Source organism: Salvelinus namaycush, chromosome 5 (genome assembly GCF_016432855.1).
Source record: "Salvelinus namaycush isolate Seneca chromosome 5, SaNama_1.0, whole genome shotgun sequence".
NCBI classification, from domain to species: domain Eukaryota; kingdom Metazoa; phylum Chordata; class Actinopteri; order Salmoniformes; family Salmonidae; genus Salvelinus; species Salvelinus namaycush.
The window spans coordinates 72,672,635-72,697,535 of record NC_052311.1 but is presented as its reverse complement, the minus strand read 5'-3'; the positions used below and the strand labels follow the sequence as shown (position 1 = coordinate 72,697,535).

Genomic DNA, 24,901 nt, shown 5'->3' with positions numbered 1-24,901 from the left:
CCGCCCTATACCAACTGAGCACCGCGCTCTACCAACTGAGCGCCGCGCTCTACCAACTGAGCACCGCCCTCTACCAACTGAGCACCACCCTATACCAACTGAGCACCGCCCTATACCAACTGAGCACCGCGCTCTACCAACTGAGCACCGCCCTCTACCAACTGAGCACCGTGCTCTACCAACTGAGCACCGCCCTATACCAACTGAGCACCGCCCTCTACCAACTGAGCACCGTGCTCTACCAACTGAGCACCGCGCTATACCAACTGAGCACCGCCCTCTACCAACTGAGGTCTGTTGAATAAACAGAACAGACTATAGAAGAGAGAGACAGTCTACATTACCATCCAGGTCTGTTGATTAAACAGAACAGACTATAGAAGAGAGAGACAGTCTACATTACCATCCAGGTCTGTTGAATAAACAGAACAGACTAAAGAAGAGAGAGACAGTCTACATTACCATCCAGGTCTGTTGAATAAACAGAACAGACTATAGAAGAGCCAGTCTACATTACCATCCAGGTCTGTTGATTAAACAGAACAGACTAAAGAGAGAGAGCCAGTCTACATTACCATCCAGGTCTGTTGAATAAACAGAACAGACTAAAGAAGAGAGAGCCAGTCTACATTACCATCCAGGTCTGTTGATTAAACAGAACAGACTAAAGAGAGAGAGCCAGTCTACATTACCATCCAGGTCTGTTGATTAAACAGAACAGACTAAAGAAGAGAGAGACAGTCTACATTACCATCCAGGTCTGTTGATTAAACAGAACAGACTAAAGAGAGAAAGAGACAGTCTACATTACCATCCAGGTCTGTTGATTAAACAGAACAGACTAAAGAGAGAGAGACAGTCTACATTACCATCCAGGTCTGTTGATTAAACAGAACAGACTAAAGAAGAGAGAGCCAGTCTACATTACCATCCAGGTCTGTTGATTAAACAGAACAGACTAAAGAGAGAAAGAGACAGTCTACATTACCATCCAGGTCTGTTGATTAAACAGAACAGACTATAGAAGAGATAGCCAGTCTACATTACCATCCAGGTCTGTTGATTAAACAGAACAGACTATAGAAGAGATAGCCAGTCTACATTACCATCCAGGTCTGTTGATTAAACAGAACAGACTAAAGAGAGAGAGAACCAGTCTACATTACCATCCAGGTCTGTTGATTAAACAGAACAGACTATAGAAGAGATAGCCAGTCTACATTACCATCCAGGTCTGTTGATTAAACAGAACAGACTAAAGAGAGAGAGAACCAGTCTACATTACCATCCAGGTCTGTTGAATTAACAGAACAGACTATAGAAGAGATAGCCAGTCTACATTACCATCCAGGTCTGTTGATTAAACAGAACAGACTATAGAAGAACCAGTCTACATTACCATCCAGGTCTGTTGATTAAACAGAACAGACTAAAGAAGAGAGAGAGCCAGTCTACATTACCATCCAGGTCTGTTGATTAAACAGAACAGACTAAAGAGAGAGAGAGCCAGTCTACATTACCATCCAGGTCTGTTGATTAAACAGAACAGACTAAAGAAGAGCCAGTCTACATTACCATCCAGGTCTGTTGAATAAACAGAACAGACTAAAGAAGAGAGAACCAGTCTACATTACCATCCAGGTCTGTTGATTAAACAGAACAGACTAAAGAAGAGCCAGTCTACATTACCATCCAGGTCTGTTGATTAAACAGAACAGACTAAAGAAGAGAGAGCCAGTCTACATTACCATCCAGGTCTGTTGAATAAACAGAACAGACTATAGAAGAACCAGTCTACATTACCATCCAGGTCTGTTGATTAAACAGAACAGACTAAAGAAGAGAGAACCAGTCTACATTACCATCCAGGTCTGTTGATTAAACAGAACAGACTAAAGAAGAGAGAGAACCAGTCTACATTACCATCCAGGTCTGTTGATTAAACAGAACAGACTATAGAAGAGAGAGCCAGTCTACATTACCATCCAGGTCTGTTGATTAAACAGAACAGACTGCCAGTCTACATTACCATCCAGGTCTGTTGATTAAACAGAACAGACTAAAGAAGAGAGAGACAGTCTACATTACCATCCAGGTCTGTTGATTAAACAGAACAGACTAAAGAAGAGCCAGTCTACATTACCATCCAGGTCTGTTGAATAAACAGAACAGACTATAGAGAGAGAGAACCAGTCTACATTACCATCCAGGTCTGTTGATTAAACAGAACAGACTAAAGAGAGAGAGAGCCAGTCTACATTACCATCCAGGTCTGTTGATTAAACAGAACAGACTAAAGAAGAGAGAGCCAGTCTACATTACCATCCAGGTCTGTTGATTAAACAGAACAGACTAAAGAAGAGCCAGTCTACATTACCATCCAGGTCTGTTGATTAAACAGAACAGACTAAAGAAGAGCCAGTCTACATTACCATCCAGGTCTGTTGAATAAACAGAACAGACTATAGAGAGAGAGAACCAGTCTACATTACCATCCAGGTCTGTTGATTAAACAGAACAGACTAAAGAGAGAGAGAGCCAGTCTACATTACCATCCAGGTCTGTTGATTAAACAGAACAGACTAAAGAGAGAGAGAGCCAGTCTACATTACCATCCAGGTCTGTTGATTAAACAGAACAGACTATAGAAGAGCCAGTCTACATTACCATCCAGGTCTGTTGATTAAACAGAACAGACTAAAGAAGAGAGAGAGCCAGTCTACATTACCATCCAGGTCTGTTGATTAAACAGAACAGACTAAAGTGAGAGAGCCAGTCTACATTACCATCCAGGTCTGTTGATTAAACAGAACAGACTATAGAAGAGCCAGTCTACATTACCATCCAGGTCTGTTGATTAAACAGAACAGACTAAAGAAGAGAGAGCCAGTCTACATTACCATCCAGGTCTGTTGATTAAACAGAACAGACTAAAGTGAGAGAGCCAGTCTACATTACCATCCAGGTCTGTTGATTAAACAGAACAGACTATAGAAGAGCCAGTCTACATTACCATCCAGGTCTGTTGATTAAACAGAACAGACTAAAGAAGAGCCAGTCTACATTACCATCCAGGTCTGTTGATTAAACAGAACAGACTAAAGAAGAGAGAGCCAGTCTACATTACCATCCAGGTCTGTTGATTAAACAGAACAGACTATAGAAGAGCCAGTCTACATTACCATCCAGGTCTGTTGATTAAACAGAACAGACTAAAGAGAGAGAGAACCAGTCTACATTACCATCCAGGTCTGTTGATTAAACAGAACAGACTAAAGAAGAGAGAGAGCCAGTCTACATTACCATCCAGGTCTGTTGATTAAACAGAACAGACTAAAGAAGCTATGAAGCCCTATTCATGGTGTTCCAGTAGACTTAGTGAAGTGGTTTAGTACTAATACAGCTGCTATGAAGTCCTATTCATGTTCCTGTAGACTTAGTGAAGTGGTTAAGTACTAATACAGCTGCTATGAAGCTCTATTCATGTTGTTCCTGTAGACTTAGTGAAGTGGTTAAGTACTAATACAGCTGCTATGAAGCCCTATTCATGTTGTTCCTGTAGACTTAGTGAAGTGGTTAAGTACTAATACAGCTGCTATGAAGCTCTATTCATGTTCCTGTAGACTTAGTGAAGTGGTTAAGTACTGGCTATTTATCCACTTATATTGTTAACAGATATTGTTGATATGTGCTCGTAGTGAAGTTATTTATGTGGCCCACAGAATAGAATAAACACAGTAAAATCTAACTTCATTTCCCCCGTCAACACAAAGCCAGGTAATTTATAAGCAAAGCATTCAGCCTACACAGAATATAATCTAACTTTACATTCCCCCGTGAACACAAAGAGGAAGCTGTGGCTGGCGGCAGTGGTAGGACAGAATGTGGATGTGTCTAAGGACAAGGCTAAGTCTTAAAGTACAGCATTCCTCTGTCCATACCTCTCGCAACTGATTGGAGATCCTTCCACATTCCTACCTCATTGTTACCTCAGGAAACGCCATAGCCCACATTTCACAGTATGTACCTCGAAAGCACTTACCTTCACCTCGTTAAACCCTGTCAATTGTTATACGCAGGCCTTTCAATACACACATTCACCTTCAACTGCTGTCTTATAGAATCAAGGTGCTCAGAGCTCCAGGGCCGAGTCAGGCTGTCAGAGCTCCAGGGCCGAGTCAGGCTGTCAGAGCTCCAGGGCCGAGTCAGACGGTCAGAGTTCCAGGGCCGAGTCAGGCTGTCAGAGCTCCAAGGCCGAGTCAGGCTGTCAGAGCTCCAGGGCCGAGTCAGGCGGTCAGTGATCCAGGGCCGAGTCAGACTGTCAGAGCTCCAGGGCCGAGTCAGACGGTCAGAGCTCCAGGGCCGAGTCAGACGGTCAGAGCTCCAGGGCCGAGTCAGGCGGTCAGAGCTCCAGGGCCGAGTCAGACGGTCAGAGCTCCAGGGCCGAGTCAGGCTGTCAGAGCTCCAGGGCCGAGTCAGGCGGTCAGTGATCCAGGGCCGAGTCAGGCGGTCAGAGCTCCAGGGCCGAGTCAGGCGGTCAGAGCTCCAGGGCCGAGTCAGGCGGTCAGTGATCCAGGGCCGAGTCAGGCGGTCAGAGCTCCAGGGCCGAGTCAGGCGGTCAGAGCTCCAGGGCCGAGTCAGGCGGTCAGAGCTCCGGGGCCGAGTCAGGCGGTCAGAGCTCCAGGGCCGAGTCAGGCGGTCAGAGCTCCAGGGCCGAGTCAGACTGTCAGAGCTCCAGGGCCGAGGCAGGCGGTCAGAGCTCCAGGGCCGAGTCAGACTGTCAGAGCTCCAGGCCCGAGTCAGGCGGTCATGGCTCAGTTGGTGTCATGGCCCGTGTGGCTCAGTTGGTGGAGCATGGCGCTTGCAACACCAGGGTTGTGGGTTCGATTCCCACAGGGGACCAGTATGAAAATCAAATTCAATCAATCAAATGTATTTAGAAATCATTTTTACATCAGCCGGTATCTCAAAGTGATGTACAGAAACCCAGCCTAAAACCCCAAACAGCAAGCAATGCAGATGTAGAAGCACAGTGTCTAGGAAAATCTCCCTAGGAAGAAACCTAGAGAGGAACCAGGCTCTGAGGGGTGGCCAGTCCTCTTCTGGCTGTGCCGGGTGGAGATTACAACAGTACATGGCCAAGATGTTAAAACGTTCATAGATGACCAGCAGGTCAGATAATAATAATCACAGTGGTTGTAGAGGGTGCAACAGGTCAGCACCTTAGGACTAAATGTCAGTTGGCTTTTCATAGCCGATCATTCACAGTTAGAGACAGCAGGTGCGGTAGAGAGAGAGAGTTGAAAACAGAAGGTCCGGGACAGATAGTACGTCCGGTGAACAGGTCAGGGTTTCATAGCCGCAGTCAGAACAGTTGAAACTGGAGCAGCAGCACGACCAGGTGGACTGTGGAGAGCAAGGAGTCATCAGGCCAGATAGTCATAAGGCATGAACCTAGGGCTCAGGTCCTCTGAGAGAAGAGAAAGAGAGAATTAGAGGCAGCATATTTAAATTCACACAGGACACCAGAAATACTCCAGATATAACAGACTGACCCTAGCCCCCCGACACATAAAGTATTGCAGCATAATTACTGGAAGCTGAGACAGGAGGGGTCGGGAGACACCGTGGCCCGTCCGACTATACCCCCAGACAGGGCCAACCAGGCAGGATATAACCCCACCCACTTTGCCAAAGCACAGCCCCCACACCACTAGAGGAATATCTTCAACCACCAACTTACTATCCTGAGACAAGGCCGGGTATAGCCCACGAAGATCTCCCCCACGGCACGAACCCGAGGGGGGCACCAACCTGGACAGGAAGATCACGTCTGAGACACAACCCACTCAAGTGACGCACCCCTCCTAGGGACGGCATGGAAGAGCACCAGTAAGCCAGTGACTCAGCCACTGTAATAGGGTTAGAGGCAGAGAATCCCAGTGGAGAGAGGGGAACCATCCAGGCAGAGACAGCAAGGGCGGTTCGTTGCTCCAGTGCCTTTCCGTTCACCTTCACACTCCTGGGCCAGACTACACTCAACCATAGGATCTACTGAAGAGATGAGTCTTCAATAAAGACTTAAAAGTTGAGACCGAGTCTCCATCTCTCACATGTGAAGGCAGACCATTCCATAAAAATTGATCTCTATAGGAGAAAGCCAGCTGTTTGCTTAGAAATTCTAGGGACAATTAGGAGGCCTGCATCTTGTGACCGTAGCGTATGTGTAGGTATGTACGGCAGGACCAATTCAGAAAGATAGGTAGGAGCAAGCCCATGTAATGCTTTGTAGGTCAGCAGTAAAACCTTGAAATCAGCCCTAGCCTAACAGGAAGCCAGTGTAGAGAAGCAAGCACTGGAGTAACATGATCACATTGTTTGGTTCTAGTCAAGATTCTAGCAGCCGTATTTAGCACGAACTGAATTTTAGTTTATTTAGTGCTTTATCCGGGTAGCCGGAAAGTAGAGCATTGCAGTAGTCTAATCTAGAAGTGACAAAAGCATGGATACATTTTTCTTCATCATTTTTGGACAGAAAGTTTCTGATTTTTGCAGTGTTACGAAGATGGAAAAAAGCTGTCCTTGAAACAGTCTTGATATGTTCGTCAAAAGAGAGATCGGGGTCCAGAGTAACGCCCAGGTCCTTTACAGTTTTATTTGAAAGACTGTACAACCATCAAGATTAATTGTCAGATCCAACAGAAGATCTCTTTGTTTCTTGGGACCTAGAACTAGCATCTCTGTTTTGTCTGAGTTTAAAAGTTTTTAAAAATTCCGCCATCCACTTCCTTATGTCTGAAACACAGGCTTCCAGGGAGGGCAGTTTTGGGGCTTCACCATGTTTCATCTAAATGTACAGCTGTGTATCGTCCGCATAGCAGTGAACGTTAACATTGTGTTTTCCCGAATGACATCACCAAGAGGTAAAATATATAGTGAAAACAATAGAGGTCCTAAAATGGAACCTTGAGGAACACCAACATTTACAGTTGATTTGTCAGAGGACAAACCATCCACAGAGACAAACTGATGTCATTCCGACAGATAAGATCTAAGCCAGGCCAGAACTTGTCCATGTAGACCAATTAGGGTTTCCAATCTCTCCAAAAAAATGTGGTGATCGATGGTATCAAAGGCAGCACTAAGGTCTAGGAGCACGAGGACAGATACAGAGCCTCGGTCTGACGCCATTAAAAGGTCATTTACCACTTTCACAAGTGCAGTCTCGTATACATTGTTAGTCTTCAGAAAGGTAGTGAGTTGCTGCGCAACAGCTATTTCGAAAGGTTTTGAGAAGAATGGGAGATTTGATATAGGCCGATAGTTTTTTATATTTTCTGGGTCAAGGTTTGGCTTTTTCAAGAGAGGCTTTATTACTGCCTCTTTTAGTGTGTTTGGTACACATCCGGTGGATAGAGAGCCGTTTATTATGTTCAACATAGGAGGGCCAAGCACAGGAAGCAGCTCTTTCAGTAGTTTAGTTGGAATAGGGTCCAGTATGCAGCTTGAAGGTTTAGAGGCCAAGACTATTTTCATACATGTGTCAAGAGGTATATTATTAAAAAACCTGAGTGTCTCCATTGATCCGAGGTCCTGGCAGTGTTGTGCAGACTCAGAACAACTGAGCTTTGGAGAAATACGCAGAAAGAGGAGTCCGTAATTTGATTTCTAATGATCATGATCTTTTTGTCGAAGAAGTTCATGAATTCATCACTGCTGAAGTGAAGGCCATCCTCACTTAGGGGAATGTTGTTTTTTAGTTCGCTTTGTGACGGTATAGAAAATAAATGTTAGGATTGTTTTTATTCTCCTCAATTAAGTTGTAAAAATAGGATGATCGAGCAGCAGTGAGGGCTCTTCGATACTGCACGGTACTGTCTTTCCAAGCTTGTAGGAAGACTTCCAGTTTGGTGTAGCTCCATTTCCGTTCCAATGTTCTGGAAGCTTGCTTCAGAGCTCGGGTATTTTCTGTATACCAGGGAGCTAGTTTCTTATGACAAATGTTTTTGTTTTTAGGGGTTTGACTGCATCTAGGGTATTACGCAAGGTTAAAATAAGGTCCTCAGTTAGGTGGTTAACCGATTGTTGTACTCTGACATCCTTGGGTAGGTGGAAGGAGTCTGGAAGGGCATCAAGGAATCTTTGTGTTGTCTGAGAATTTATAGCACGACTTTTGATGCTCCTTGGTTGGAGTCTGAGCAGATTATTTGTTGCGATTGCAAACGTAATAAAATGGTGGTCCGATAGACAAGGATTAAGAGGAAAAACATTAAGATCCACAATATTTATTCCAGGGGACAGAACTAGGTCCAGAGTATGACTGTGGCAGTGAGTAGGTCAACGATGGCTCCGAAAGCCTTTTGGAGTGGGTCTGTGGACTTTTCCATGTGAATATTAAAGTCACCAAAAATGACAGTATTATCTGCTATGACTACAAGGTCCGATAGGAATTCAGGGAACTCAGTGAGGAACGCTGTATACGGCCCAGGAGGCCTGTAAACAGTAGCTATAAAAAATGAATGAGTAGGCTGCGTAGATTTCATGACTAGAAGCTCAAAAGACGAAATTGAAATTTGCTATCGTCTTTGCGGGATGCACGGGGGATATGGTCACTAGTGTAACCAGGAGGAGAGGCCTCATTTAACACAATAAATTCATCAGGCTTAAGCCATGTTTCAGTCAGACCAATCACATCAAGATCAGTGATTATTTCATTGACTATAACTGCCTTGGAAGTGAGGGATCTAACATTAAGTAGCCCTATGTTGAGATGTGAGGTATCACGATCTCTTTCAATAATGGCAGGAATGGAGGAGGTCTTTATCCTAGTGAGATTGCTAAGGCGAACACCGCCATGTTGCTAAGGCGAACACCACCATGTTTAGTTTTGCCCAACCTAGGTCGAGGCACAGACACAGTCTCAATGGGGATAGCTGAGCTGACTACACTGACTGTGCTAGTGGCAGACTCCACTAAGCTGGCAGGCTGGATAACAGCCTGCTGCCTGGCCTGCAGCCTATCTCATTGTGGCACTAGAGGAGGTAGAGCCCTGTCTATGCTCTCACTACTGTAAGTCTCTCTGGATAACAGCCTGCAGTCTGTCTCATTGTGGAGCTGGAGGAGTTAGAGCCCTGTCTATGCTCTCACTACTGTAAGTCTCTCTGGATAACAGCCTGCAGTCTGTCTCATTGTGGAGCTGGAGGAGTTAGAGCCCTGTCTATGCTCTCACTACTGTAAGTCTCTCTGGATAACAGCCTGCAGCCTGTCTCATTGTGGAGCTGGAGGAGTTAGAGCCCTGTCTATGCTCTCACTACTGCAAGTCTCTCTGGATAAGAGCATCTGCTAAATGACTAAAATGTAAAATGTACATTTCAGATTGGAGTGGCATATAGCTCCTCAGTTTGTACCCTGCAACACATAGACACATACACCACACCCTTTCCCTTCCCTGGTCCCTCCCTTCTCTTTCCCTGGTCTGCTCCCTCCCTTCTCTTTCCCTTCCCTGGTCTGGTCCCTCCCTTCTCTTTCCCTGTCCTGGTCTCTCCCTTCTCTTTCCCTGTCCTGGTCTCTGCCTTCTCTTTCCCTGTCCTGGTCTCTCCCTTCTCTTTCCCTGTCCTGGTCTCTCCCTTCTCTTTCCCTGTCCTGGTCTCTGCCTTCTCTTTCCCTGTCCTGGTCTCTCCCTTCTCTTTCCCTGTCCTGGTCCCTCCCTTCTCTTTCTATGTCCTGGTCTCTCCCTTCTCTTTCCCTGTCCTGGTCTCTCCCTTCTCTTTCCCTGTCCTGGTCTCTCCCTTCTATTTCTCTGTCCTAGGTTGCTCCCTTCTCTTTCCCTGTCCTGGTCCATCCCTTCTCTTTCTATGTCCTGGTCTCTCCCTTCTATTTCTCTGTCCTAGGTTGCTCCCTTCTCTTTCCCTGTCCTGGTCCCTCCCTTCTCTTTCCCTGTCCTGGTCTCTCCCTTCTCTTTCCCTGTCCTGGTCTCTCCCTTCTTTTTCTCTGTCCTGGTCTCTGCCTTCTCTTTCCCTGTCCTGGTCTCTCCCTTCTCTTTCCCTGTCCTGGTCCATCCCTTCTCTTTCCCTGTCCTGGTCCATCCCTTCTCTTTCCCTGTCCTGGTCTCTCCCTTCTTTTTCTCTGTCCTGGTCTTTGCCTTCTCTTTCCCTGTCCTGGTCTCTCCCTTCTCTTTCCCTGTCCTGGTCCATCCCTTCTCTTTCCCTGTCCTGGTCCATCCCTTCTCTTTCCCTGTCCTGGTCTCTCCCTTCTATTTCCCTGTCCTGGTCTCTGCCTTCTCTTTCCCTGTCCTGGTCCCTCCCTTCTCTTTCTATGTCCTGGTCTCTCCCTTCTCTTTCCCTGTCCTGGTCTCTCCCTTCTCTTTCCCTGTCCTGGTCTCTCCCTTCTATTTCCCTGTCCTGGTCTCTGCCTTCTCTTTCCCTGTCCTGGTCCCTCCCTTCTCTTTCCCTGTCCTGGTCTCTCCCTTCTCTTTCCCTGTCCTGGTCCATCCCTTCTATTTCCCTGTCCTGGTCCATCCCTTCTATTTCCCTGTCCTGGTCTCTGCCTTCTCTTTCCCTGTCCTGGTCTCTCCCTTCTCTTTCTATGTCCTGGTTTCTCCCTTATCTTTCCTTGTCCTGGTTTCTCCCTTCTCTTTCCCTGTCCTGGTTTCTCCCTTCTTTTTCTCTGTCCTAGGTTGCTCCCTTCTCTTTCCCTGTCCTGGTCTCTCCCTTCTATTTCCCTGTCCTGGTCTCTGCCTTCTCTTTCCCTGTCCTGGTCCCTCCCTTCTATTTCCCTGTCCTGGTCTCTGCCTTCTCTTTCCCTGTCCTGGTCCCTCCCTTCTCTTTCTATGTCCTGGTCTCTCCCTTCTCTTTCTCTGTCCTAGGTTGCTCCCTTCTCTTTCCCTGTCCTGGTCCCTCCCTTCTCTTTCCCTGTCCTGGTCTCTCCCTTCTCTTTCCCTGTCCTGGTCTCTCCCTTCTTTTTCTCTGTCCTAGGTTGCTCCCTTCTCTTTCCCTGTCCTGGTCCATCCCTTCTCTTTCCCTGTCCTGGTCTCTCCCTTCTATTTCCCTGTCCTGGTCTCTGCCTTCTCTTTCCCTGTCCTGGTCCCTCCCTTCTCTTTCTATGTCCTGGTCTCTCCCTTCTCTTTCCCTGTCCTGGTCTCTCCCTTCTCTTTCCCTGTCCTGGTCTCTCCCTTCTATTTCCCTGTCCTGGTCTCTGCCTTCTCTTTCCCTGTCCTGGTCCCTCCCTTCTCTTTCCCTGTCCTGGTCCCTCCCTTCTCTTTCCCTGTCCTGGTCCATCCCTTCTATTTCCCTGTCCTGGTCCATCCCTTCTATTTCCCTGTCCTGGTCCCTCCCTTCTCTTTCCCTGTCCTGGTCTCTCCCTTCTCTTTCCCTGTCCTGGTCTCTGCCTTCTCTTTCCCTGTCCTGGTCTCTCCCTTCTCTTTCCCTGTCCTGGTCTCTCCCTTCTCTTTCCCTGTCCTGGTCCCTCCCTTCTCTTTCCCTGTCCTGGTATCTCCCTTCTCTTTCCCTGTCCTGGTCCCTCCATCCTCTTTCCCTGTCCTGATCTCTCCCTTTTCTTTCCCTGTCCTGGTCTCTCCCTTCTCTTTCCCTGTCCTGGTCTCTCCCTTCTCTTTCCCTGTCCTGGTCTCTCCCTTTTCTTTCCCTGTCCTGGTCTCTCCCTTCTCTTTCCCTGTCCTGGTCCCTCCCTTCTCTTTCCCTGGTCTGGTCCCTCTCTTCTCTTTCCCTGTCCTGGTCCCTCTCTTCTCTTTCCCTGTCCTGGTCTGGACTGAGTAATGGGGCAGGCTTAAGAGACAGAGAGAGGCTGGTCCTATAGGGCTCTGGCCAACAGTAGTGCACTACATAGGGAATAGGGTCCCATAGGGCTCTGGTCATAAGTAATGCACTACATAGGGAATAGGGTACACTACATAGGGAATAGACATTCACGGGCCTCGTCTGTAATGTATCACCATGGGATATAGCTGTGTCTGGACCTGAGAGGAATGTGTACACCACACAACACGTTAACACTCAACACAACACCTAACATGTTAACACAACATATTAACACACAACGTATTAACACACAACATATTAACACACAACATGTTAACACACACACAACATGTTAACACAACACGTTAACACACAACACGTAACATGTTAACACAACACGTTAACACACACACAACACGTTAACACACAACACACAACACGTTAACACACAACACGTTAACACACAACACGTTAACACACAACACGTTAAAACACAACACGTTAACACACAACACGTTAACACACAACACGTTAACACACAACACGTTAAAACACAACACGTTAACACACAACACGTTAACACACAACACGTTAACACACAACACGTTAACACACAACACGTTAACACACAACACGTTAAAACACAACACGTTAACACACAACACACACACAACACGTTAACACACAACACGTTAACACACAACACGTTAACACACAACACGTTAAAACACAACACGTTAACACACAACACGTTAAAACACAACACGTTAACACACAACACGTTAACACACAACACGTTAAAACACAACACGTTAACACACAACACGTTAACACACAACACGTTAAAACACAACACGTTAACACACAACACACACACAACACGTTAAAACACACAACCTAACACTCAACCACACACACACACGTTTCTAAATGAACGTGGATGCCGTTCTCCTCACTAATGTGAGCAGACAGACGCAGGCCAAGACGGCAACCTGTTTTGGCTGCATTGATCTGTATTGATCTGCATGTTATTAGGACCTAAATACCCAGCGCCTCTCAGTTCAGTTGTCTTCTCAGTAAGACGTCAGTGACCTAATCTGAAGGTGGTGAGGACGTTTATTGACGTGTCCTGGTGACTCATTCCACAGCAGCGTGTTTTTGTGGGACGTCAATATGTTTTGATTGATCTAGATTTAGTCTGTTGATATGTTGCTGCTCTTTGGTATCGAGGCAGTAGAGATGTGTGTCGTAGATGTCAAAGGCATTTAACGTCTGAGATCTGACTGGTTCAAGCAGATGGATGTTCCTCTACACGTCTCCCAGTGAGCAGCTGTCTGTCCGTGTGTCTGTTCATGTAGAGCTGCTGAAGGCATTTGAGCTGAGAGATTCACAACCGTGTTTCTTTCTGATGAACATCTCACTGCCTCGGCTCCAGGCCTTATTAGTGGCCAATCCAAACCCTGTTGGACCTCCAGTGTCCCTCCATGTCCTCCCCTCCATGTCCTCCCCTACGTCCCTCCATGTCCTCCCCTCCATGTCCTCCCCTACGTCCCTCCATGTCCTCCCCTCCATGTCCTCCCCTACGTCCCTCCATGTCCTCCCCTACGTCCCTCCATGTCCTCCCCTACGTCCCTCCATGTCCTCCCCTACGTCCCTCCATGTCCTCCCCTACGTCCCTCCATGTCCTCCCCTACGTCCCTCCATGTCCTCCCCTACGTCCCTCCATGTCCTCCCCTACGTCCCTCCATGTCCTCCCCTACGTCCCTCCATGTCCTCCCCTACGTCCCTCCATGTCCTCCCCTACGTCCCTCCATGTCCTCCCCTACGCCCCTCCATGTCCTCCCCTCCATGTCCTCCCCTACGTCCCTCCATGTCCTCCCCTCCATGTCCTCCCCTACATCCCTCCATGTCATCCCCTACATTCCTCCATGTCCTCCCCTACGTCCCTCCATGTCCTCCCCTACGTCCCTCCATGTCCTCCCCTCCATGTCCTCCCCTACGTCCCTCCATGTCCTCCCCTACGTCCCTCCATGTCCTCCCCTCCATGTCCTCCCCTACGTCCCTCCATGTCCTCCTCCATGTCCTCCCCTACATCCCTCCATGTCATCCCTACATTCCTCCATGTCCTCCCCTACGTCCCTCCATGTCCTCCCCTACGTCCCTCCATGTCCTCCCCTCCATGTCCTCCCCTACGTCCCTCCATGTCCTCCCCTACGTCCCTCCATGTCCTCCCCTACGTCCCTCCATGTCCTCCCCTACGTCCCTCCATGTCCTCCCATCCATGTTTTCCCCTACGTCCCTCCATGTCCTCCCCTCCATGTCGTCCCCTACGTCCCTCCATGTCCTCCCCTACGTCCCTCCATGTCCTCCCCTACGTCCCTCCATGTCATCCCCTCCATGTCCTCCCCTACGTCCCTCCATGTCCTCCCCTCCCTCCCTCCATGTCCTCCCCTCCATGTCCTCCCCTACGTCCCTCTATGTCCTCGCCTACATCCCTCCATGTCCTCCCCTATGTCCATCCATGTCCTCCCCTCCACGTTCTCCCCTACGTCCCTCCGTGTCCACCCCTCCATGTCCTCCCCTACGTCCCTCCATGTCCTCCCCTCCATGTTCTCCCCTACGTCCCTCCATGTCGTCCCCTACGTCCCTCCATGTCCTCCCCTCCATCCCTCCATGTTCTCACCTCCATCCCTACATGTTCTCACCTCCATGTTCTCTCCTACGTCCCTCCATGTTCTCCCCTACGTCCCTCCATGCCCTCCCCTACGTCCCTCCATGCCCTCCCCTCCGTCCCTCCATGTCATGTCCTCCCCTCCATGCCCTCCCCTACGTCCCTCCATGCCCTCCCCTCCGTCCCTCCATGCCATGTCCTCCCCTCCATGCCCTCCCCTACGTCCCTCCATGCCCTCCCCTCCGTCCCTCCATGTCATGTCCTCCCCTCCATGTCCTCCCCTACGTCCCTCCATGACCTCCCCTACGTCCCTCCATGTCCTCCTCCATGCCCTCCCCTACGTCCCTCCATGACCTCCCCTACGTCCCTCCATGTCCTCCTCCATGCCCTCCCCTACGTCCCTCCATGACCTCCCCTACGTCCCTCCATGTCCTCCTCCATGTCCTCCTCCATGTCCTCCCCTACGTCCCTCCATGACCTCCCCTACGTCCCTCCATGTCCTCCCCTCCATGTCCTCCCCTACGTCCCTCCATGACCTCCCCTACGTCCCTCCATGTCCTCCTCCATGTCCTCCCCTACGTCCCTCCATGACCTCCCCTACGTCCCTCCATGTCCTCCTCCATGTCCTCCTCCATGTCCTCCCCTACGTCCCTCCATGACCTCCCCTACGTCCCTCCATGTCCTCCCCTCCATGTCCTCCCCTACGTCCCTCCATGACCTCCCCTACGTCCCTCCATGTCCTCCTCCATGTCCTCCCCTACGTCCCTCCATGTCCTCCCCTATGTCCCTCCATGTCCTCCCCTCTGTCCCTCCATGTCCTCCCCTCCATGCCCTCCCCTACGTCCCTCCATGTCCTCCCCTACGTCCATACATGTCCACCTCCATGTCCTCCCCCATGTCCCTCAATGTCCTCCCCTACATCCCTCCTTGTCCTCCCCTCAATGTCCTCCCCTACGTCCCTCCATGTCCTCCTCCATGTCCTCCTCCATGTCCTCCTCCATGTCCTCCCCTACGTCCCTCCAAGTCCTCCCCTACGTCCCTCCATGTCCTCCCCCCTAGTTTCAAATAAAGATAAGTGGTTTATTATTTGGCTTATCAAGATTATTTTCTGCCCGTCCCTGACTCCGGAAGGATCCGGGAGAGGAGAGAGACTGACTGCTTTGGGCTGTAACAGGAGCAGCAGCAATCTCAGCCCAGGCCTCAGCTCCTAATAGGCTGAAATAGTGAGTCTGTGTCCAAAATGGCACCCTATTTTCTTTCTAGTGCGTTACTTTCGACCAGGGTCCGTAAGGGTAGTGCACTATATAGGGAAATGGGATGCCATTTGGGATATCTCCCAAGGTCAGCTTTGGGTTCATGGTGTTTGATCAAATTCCTGCTCCTATTCAAGCCAGAATGAAGATGTGATTTCAGGGTGGAAAGTAAAGAGATTCTGTTAAGGTAGCTGGTTATCTTCCTCTACCCGAGCCCGGCAACCTTCCTCCAACCTCTCTCCTCTCCCTCTCCTCTCCCTCTCTCCCAAATCACAAGGGCCAGAAGGCATACTTCACCATTGGAATAGGTTCTACACAATAGTGTGCGTGTGTGTGTGTGTGTGTGTGTGTGTGTGTGTGATGAAGTGAATACTGGAGGGATCTCTTTGGTGGTGTTGAGGAATAATAACCTCAGGTGCTTCTCTCTCCTTTCTCCTCTCCTTTCTCTCCTCTCCTTTCTCCTCTCCTTTCTCCTCTCCTCTCCTTTCTCTCCTCTCCTTTCTCTCCTCTCCTTTCTCTCCTCTCCTCTCCTTTCTCCTCTCCTTTCTCCTCTCCTTTTCATCCTCTCCTTTCTCTCCTCTCCTTTCTCTCCTCTCCTTTCTTCTCTCCTCTCCTTTCTCCTCTCCTTTCTCCTCTCCTCTCCTTTCTCCTCTCTCCTCTCTCCTCTCATTTCTCCTCTCCTCTCATTTCTTCTCTCACCTCTCCTCATTTCTCCTCTCTTCTCTGTCCTCTCATTTCTCCTCTCCTCTCCTCCAGCAGCACTATATGGAGGGTAGTGATGTAAGGGTAACGAGGGGAAGGAGAGGAGAGGATATGAAGGGTAGTGATGTAAGGGTAACGAGGGGAAGGAGAGGAGAGGAAAAGATGGACTGGTTGAGGAGAGAGAGACATGGGGAGGGTGGAGAGGGATTGAGAGGGTGGAGAGGGTAGAGAGATGGAAAGATGGAGGGAGGACCAGAGCCAGGGTCTATGTTGAGTGGAGAGAGATGGAGGAGGGTCTATGATGAGAGGGGCGAGATGGAGGATCTATGATGAGATGGAGGAGAGGTGAGAGTGATGAGAGTTCACAGGGACTGGGCATAAATACTTTACATTACTTGCCAAACAAACCCAAGAATCTTGTTTCTCATGGTCAGAGTCCTTTAGGGGCCTTTTGTCAAACTCCAAGCTGGCCACTCTACCATAAAGGCCTGATTGGTGAAGTGCTGCAGAGATGGTTGTCCTTCTGGAATGTTCTCCCAACTCCACAGAGGAACTCCGAAGCTCTGTCAGAGTGACCATCGGGTTCTTGGTCATCTCCCTGACCAAGGCCAGGAACCAGCTGGCTGACTGTTGTCCTGAGGCTCTATGGGGTTGGTTTGGGTTAGTGAACTGAGCCTCAGAACCAGCTGGCTGAGGGGACTCTTCTCTTGTTTCATCCCTTGACATTGTAGAGCTGTGTGATGGAATGTTTTGGGGTCACTTGTTTTTAGATGGTTGTAAAAATTTGATGGCCCTTTTTTCTATTGGAATGAGGAGGGTCTATTGGCCCAGTTCTGCTCTACATGCGTTATTTAGAGGTTTTCTTTGCACTTCCAATACAGTCTGGCAAAACTCTGCATGCAGTATTTCAATTGGATGTTTGTCCCATTTGGTAAATTCATTATTAGAGCACGGACTTCACTGCCATTTAGAGCAATTGGTTCTATAACTGATTGGAACATTTTGAGCCAGATTTTAATCTCTCTCTCTCTCTCTCTCTCTCTCTCTCTCTCTCTCTCTCTCTCTCTCTCTCTATCTTTCTATCTCTCTCTCTCTCTCTCTCTCTGTCTCTCTCTCTCTCTCTCTCTTTCTATCTCTCTCCTCTCTCTCTCTCTCTCTCTCTCTCTCTATCACTCTCACTCACTCTCTCTCTCTCTCTCTCTCCCCATCTCTCTCCCCATCTCTCTCTCTCTCTATCTCCTCTGTCTCTCTCCTCTCTCTCTCCTCTCTCTATCTCTGTCTCTCTCTCTGTCTCTCTCTCTCTCCCCCTCCCTCCCCATCTCTCTCTCTCTCTCTATCACTCTCACTCACTCTCTCTCTCTCTCTCTCTCTCTCTCTATCTCCTCTGTCTCTCTCCTCTCTCTCTCCTCTCTCTATCTCTGTCTCTCTCTCTGTCTCTCTCTCTCCCCCTCCCTCCCCATCTCTCTCTCTCCATCTCTCTCTCTCCTCTGTCTGTCTGTCTCTCTCTCTCTCCTCTGTCTCTCTCCTCTCTCTCCTCTGTCTCTCTCTCTCTCCTCTGTCTATCTCTCTCTCTCCTCTGTCTATCTCTGTCTCTCTCTCTCTCTCTCTCTCTCTCTCTCTCTCTCTCTCCCTCTCCATCTCTCTCTCTCTCCATCTCTCATGGTAAAGGTCCACATTAACACATTATATATGCAGCAGACGATGTTGCCTGAGGATAGTGAAGTCGTCCCGTAATGCTGTGGCTGTCTCCCAGGGTTGAGAAACAGAAGGACTAATCAGTCCCCCTCATTACCAAACCCTGACTACTTTTACTCTGCTTCTCTTCTCCAGAAGTCATGCTGATGACATTAAGTGTCGTCCTGTATTAAACTCATATCTCTGCGTCTGCATTACATTATTTCATTACAAATTAAGGATGTATCAGGATTTATGCAAGGCTCTGGGGCGACAATGGAAATGGGTGGATTGAGACTCATTTTTATTATCTTGTAGGCAAATAATAGCCAAGTCGTATTTAGATCTGTTAGAATAGCAGTTTGCGTTAATCAACTGTGTTTCAAAAGCCAGCGAACCATGCTACAAAGTCTGTCTTTTTACATTTGACGTTGTACTTTTTCCATTCAAGGACATAGAGTTATTATGCAGTTATTATGGGAATAAACGGGTTAGATTTGTCTCTTAATCTCGTGGGTTAATAATATGTCATATTTCTAATCCATTTAGATCTACTACTGTGACTTCTCTTTCTGTCTGGAAATAACATTGTACTTTTTTAAAATACAAATGTCATGTATCTTTACTTCTCTCCACAGAAAAAACAACGAACCAAAGAGCTGTCGGCCCTGTTCCACTCCTATAACCCCTACGACCACAAGGTAAGACATCCTTCCTTTCAATCCCTTCATATCATTCACCTTGTTGAGTGATTGTGCAGGCGTGAGTTTTTCAGATGTTCATGGTATATGCCAACTCTCGCCTTTCTCCTTCCTCAACGCCTGAGAGGGGGAAGTTCTGGTTGTTTGATGGTGTCCATCCCCATGGTGTCCATCCCCATGGTGTCCATCCCCATGGTGTCCATCCCCATGGTGTCCATCCCCATGGTGTCCTAGTTTCCAGTATATTGTGTGCAGAGTGAATCATTTGGTCCCATACAGAGGATGTGAGCGGAGTCTCGCTCATCGCTCATGGAGCCTACAAAGGAAATACATTGTGAAGCATTTGAGAGTACGACGCAATAGGCTGTTAGGGACATAAAGAGCTCATTATTTAAACAACATGTTGTTGTATTAAATCATTATTGTCTATATATTGAACATATAGGCTGTGACTTACTTAGAATTAAATACAAATGAAACAAAAAATGACTTATTAGTTGTGCCTTTTGAATTCAGTTTTAGAATAAATTCCTAGAAACAGGAGTTTTGCCAATCTGTCTTCAGGCTCATGTGATGGTTCCTGGAGAGACGGACAGCAGTCTGTCTTCAGGCTCATGTGATGGTTCCTGGGGAGACGGACAGCAGTCTGTCTTCAGGCTCATGTGATGGTCCCTGGGGAGACGGACAGCAGTCTGTCTTCAGGCTCATGTGATGGTTCCTGGAGAGACGGACAGCAGTCTGTCTTCAGGCTCATGTGATGGTTCCTGGAGAGACGGACAGCAGTCTGTCTTCAGGCTCATGTGATGGTTCCTGGGGAGACGGACAGCAGTCTGTCTTCAGGCTCATGTGATGGTTCCTGGAGAGACGGACAGCAGTCTGTCTTCAGGCTCATGTGATGGTTCCTGGGGAGCCGGCCAGCAGTCTGTCTTCAGGCTCATGTGATGGTTCCTGGAGAGACGGACAGCAGTCTGTCTTCAGGCTCATGTGATGGTTCCTGGAGAGACGGACAGCAGTCTGTCTTCAGGCTCATGTGATGGTTCCTGGGGAGACGGACAGCAGTCTGTCTTCAGGCTCATGTGATGGTTCCTGGAGAGACGGACAGCAGTCTGTCTTCAGGCTCATGTGATGGTTCCTGGAGAGACGGACAGCAGTCTGTCTTCAGGCTCATGTGATGGTTCCTGGGGAGACGGACAGCAGTCTGTCTTCAGGCTCATGTGATGGTTCCTGGAGAGACGGACAGCAGTCTGTCTTCAGGCTCATGTGATGGTTCCTGGAGAGACGTCCAGCAGTCTATCTTCAGGCTCATGTGATGGTTCCTGGGGAGACGGACAGCAGTCTGTCTTCAGGCTCATGTGATGGTTCCTGGAGAGACGGACAGCAGTCTGTCTTCAGGCTCATGTGATGGTTCCTGGAGAGACGGACAGCAGTCTGTCTTCAGGCTCATGTGATGGTTCCTGGGGAGACGGACAGCAGTCTGTCTTCAGGCTCATGTGATGGTTCCTGGAGAGACGGACAGCAGTCTGTCTTCAGGCTCATGTGATGGTTCCTGGGGAGACGGACAGCAGTCTGTCTTCAGGCTCATGTGATGGTTCCTGGGGAGACGGACAGCAGTCTGTCTTCAGGCTCATGTGATGGTTCCTGGAGAGACGGACAGCAGAATATTTTCTCCACACTTTCAGAGCCTCTGGGGATGCTAAACATCCTTTACGCCACTCTTGCCAGGCAGAGCAGAGATGCAGAGTTGTTTTTGAATTTTTCTATAGGTAGACCTAAAGGTTTTTAGGCATCAATTAAATAAACAATCAGAACGGAAAGCTCCTTGAACGTGGGAATATTTGTGTTTTTGATGGATCCCCATTAGTTCCTGTCAAGACAGCAGCTACTCTTCCTGGGGTTTATTATGGATCCCCATTAGTTCCTGTCAAGACAGCAGCTGCTCTTCCTGGGGTTTATTATGGATCCCCATTAGTTCCTGTCAAGACAGCAGCTACTCTTCCTGGGGTTTATTATGGATCCCCATTAGTTCCTGTCAAGACAGCAGCTGCTCTTCCTGGGGTTTATTATGGATCCCCATTAGTTCCTGTCAAGACAGCAGCTACTCTTCCTGGGGTTTATTATGGATCCCCATTAGTTCCTGTCAAGACAGCAGCTACTCTTCCTGGGGTTTATTATGGATCCCCATTAGTTCCTGTCAAGACAGCAGCTACTCTTCCTGGGGTTTATTATGGATCCCCATTAGTTCCTGTCAAGACAGCAGCTGCTCATCCTGGGGTTTATTATGGATCCCCATTAGTTCCTGTCAAGACAGCAGCTACTCTTCCTGGGGTTTATTATGGATCCCCATTAGTTCCTGTCAAGGCAGCAGCTACTCTTCCTGGGGTTTATTATGGATCCCCATTAGTTCCTGTCAAGACAGCAGCTACTCTTCCTGGGGTTTATTATGGATCCCCATTAGTTCCTGTCAAGACAGCAGCTACTCTTCCTGGGGTTTATTATGGATCCCCATTAGTTCCTGTCAAGGCAGCAGCTACTCTTCCTGGGGTTTATTATGGATCCCCATTAGTTCCTGTCAAGACAGCAGCTACTCTTCCTGGGGTTTATTATGGATCCCCATTAGTTCCCGTCGAGGCAGCAGCTACTCTTCCTGGGGTTTATTATGGATCCCCATTAGTTCCCGTCAAGACAGAAGCTACTCTTCCTGGGGTTTATTATGGATCCCCATTAGTTCCTGTCAAGACAGAAGCTACTCTTCCTGGGGTTTATTATGGATCCCCATTAGTTCCTGTCAAGACAGCAGCTACTCTTCCTGGGGTTTATTATGGATCCCCATTAGTTCCCGTCAAGGCAGCAGCTACTCTTCCTGGGGTTTATTATGGATCCCCATTAGTTCCTGTCAAGGCAGCAGCTACTCTTCCTGGGGTTTATTATGGACCCCCATTAGTTCCTGTCAAGACAGCAGCTACTCTTCCTGGGGTTTATTATGGATCCCCATTAGTTCCTGTCAAGACAGCAGCTGCTCATCCTGGGGTTTATTATGGATCCCCATTAGTTCCTGTCGAGGCAGCAGCTACTCTTCCTGGGGTTTATTATGGACCCCCATTAGTTCCTGTCAAGGCAGCAGCTACTCTTCCTGGGGTTTATTATGGACCCCCATTAGTTCCTGTCAAGACAGCAGCTGCTCATCCTGGGGTTTATTATGGATCCCCATTAGTTCCTGTCGAGGCAGCAGCTACTCTTCCTGGGGTTTATTATGGATCCCCATTAGTTCCTGTCAAGACAGCAGCTATTCTTCCTGGGGTTTATTATGGACCCCCATTAGTTCCTGTCAAGGCAGCAGCTACTCTTCCTGGGGTTTATTATGGATCCCCATTAGTTCCTGTCAAGGCAGCAGCTACTCTTCTTGGGGTTTATTATGGATCCCCATTAGTTCCTGTCAAGGCAGCAGCTACTCTTCCTGGGGTTTATTATGGATCCCCATTAGTTCCTGTCAAGGCAGCAGCTACTCTTCTCCAATACCCTCCAATCATTGGTCCCTCTCCAATACCCTCCAATCATTGGTTCCTCTCCAATACCTACTGATGATGATTAGGAAGCACTAGCTCCCGAGTGGCGCAGCGGTCTAAGGCAATGCATCTCAGTGCAAGAGGCATCACTACAGTCCCTGGTTCAAATCCAGGCTGTATCACATCCGGCCGTGATTGGGAGTCCCTTAGGGGCGGGGCACGTCGTCCGGGTGTGTCCGGGGTAGGCCGTCATCTTAAAATAAGAATGTGTTCTTTAACTGACTGCCTAGTTAAATAAAGGTTAAATAGAAATAAATACAAAATAAATACAAAATAAACGTGTTCGCTACCAAGTGGAAATATTATCCCTTGCTTTTCAGTTGTTAGAGCGTGGCGTTTCAACACAGGGTTGCTGGTTCTATTCCCAGGGGGGACAGTACGGGAAAAAGTACAACAATGTATGTACTCAGTGCTGTAAGTCCCTCTGCATAAGACTGTCTGCTAAATGACTCAAATGGAACAATGAAAATACCAGGAGCCTGACTACAATTACAGGCCTACCCGTAGAGGTTACTGGTCCTCCATCTTGGATCTGGCGTGGAGAGTAATGAATAAGCATTCATTGAATAATAATCCCTCTTTAATGATGCGTAGGCTAGTTTCCCTCTCACTGCTTTCTGCGGTATTAGCCAGCTAATGGAGACACCTTCAGCAGGTCATTTGGCTTTGTTTCATATGGTGATTAGCAGTATTACCATGGTTACGGTGTCTCTGAGCATGGTCTAACTGACTGGAGAGGACTTGTGATTACAGTATTACCATGGTCTAACTGACTGGAGAGGACTGGTGATTACAGTATTACCATGGTCTAACTGACTGGTGAGGACTGGCGATTACGGTGTCTCTGAAAGCCTGGACTTCAGTGGTAGAGACACTTCACGTCCACTGAAGACTGGTGACTTCAGTGTGGTGAAACTGAATAGTGTCAGATAGAAATGTGATGAATAGGGCTGACATGATCGGCCTATTCTATGTGCCTAACAATCATAACTGTTCTACACAGTGCATTTCTACCTGAATGTTATTTAGTGTTGCTCTCTTCTGAACAGACCCCAGTTTATAGATTCAGAACACAAGTTATTATAAAATATAATACCTTTAATTTATAACAAACTCTTAATTGAAAGACAATTTAAAAGTGATGGTGTTAAGTGGAGATGAGGCTCATGAGTTTGAGGAGAATGACTGGAGATAGAGAGAGGAGACTGACTGGAGACAGAGAGAGGAGACTGACAGGAGACAGAGAGAGGAGACTGACAGGAGACAGAGAGAGGAGACTGACAGGAGACAGAGAGAGGAGACTGACTGGAGATAGAGAGAGGAGACTGACTGGAGACAGAGTGAGGAGACTGACTGGAGACAGAGAGAGGAGACTGACTGGAGACAGAGAGAGGAGACTGACTGGAGACAGAGAGAGGAGACTGACTGGAGACAGAGAGAGGAGACTGACAGGAGACAGAGAGAGGAGACTGACAGGAGACAGAGAGAGGAGACTGACAGGAGATAGAGAGAGGAGACTGACAGGAGACTGACAGGAGATAGAGAGAGGAGACTGACAGGAGACTGACTGGAGACAGAGAGAGGAGACTGACTGGAGATAGAGAGAGGAGACTGACTGGCGATAGAGAGAGGAGACTGACAGGAGATAGAGTGAGGAGACTGACAGGAGATAGAGAGAGGAGACTGACAGGAGATAGAGAGAGGAGACTGACAGGAGATAGAGAGAGGAGACTGGCAGGAGATAGAGAGAGGAGACTGACTGGAGATAGAGAGAGGAGACTGACAGGAGATAGAGAGAGGAGACTGACAGGAGATAGAGAGAGGAGACTGACAGGAGATAGAGAGAGGAGACTGACAGGAGATAGAGAGAGGAGACTGACTGGAGATAGAGAGAGGAGACTGACTGGAGATAGAGAGAGGAGACTGACAGGAGATAAAGAGAGGAGACTGACAAGAGATGGAGAGAGGAGACTGACAAGAGATGGAGAGAGGAGACTGACTGGAGATAGAGAGAGGAGACTGACAGGAGATAGAGAGAGGAGACTGACTGGAGACGGAGAGAGGAGACTGACTGGAGACGGAGAGAGGAGACTGACTGGAGACGGAGAGAGGAGACTGACTGGAGACGGAGAGAGGAGACTGACTGGAGATAGAGAGAGGAGACTGACAGGAGATAGAGAGAGGAGACTGACAGGAGATAGAGAGAGGAGACTGACAGGAGATAGAGAGAGGAGACTGGCAGGAGATAGAGAGAGGAGACTGACTGGAGATAGAGAGAGGAGACTGACAGGAGATAGAGAGAGGAGACTGACAGGAGATAGAGAGAGGAGACTGACAGGAGATAGAGAGAGGAGACTGACTGGAGATAGAGAGAGGAGACTGACTGGAGATAGAGAGAGGAGACTGACAGGAGATAAAGAGAGGAGACTGACAAGAGATGGAGAGAGGAGACTGACAAGAGATGGAGAGAGGAGACTGACTGGAGATAGAGAGAGGAGACTGACAGGAGATAGAGAGAGGAGACTGACTGGAGACGGAGAGAGGAGACTGACTGGAGACGGAGAGAGGAGACTGACTGGAGACG

General features: G+C 48.4%; 1 protein-coding gene across 1 annotated transcript in view; it reads left to right on the top strand.

The window, feature by feature from the left end:
• LOC120047347 (threonylcarbamoyladenosine tRNA methylthiotransferase-like) overlaps positions 1-19,042 on the top strand; it is a 33,889-nt gene extending 14,847 nt beyond the window's left edge. The window contains exons 3-4 of the mRNA XM_038992871.1: positions 18,692-18,754; positions 19,034-19,042. Coding sequence (XP_038848799.1) covers positions 18,692-18,754; positions 19,034-19,042 — 72 coding nt within the window. The remainder of the gene's footprint in view (positions 1-18,691; positions 18,755-19,033) is intronic.
• The last annotated feature ends 5,859 nt before the right edge of the window (positions 19,043-24,901 follow it).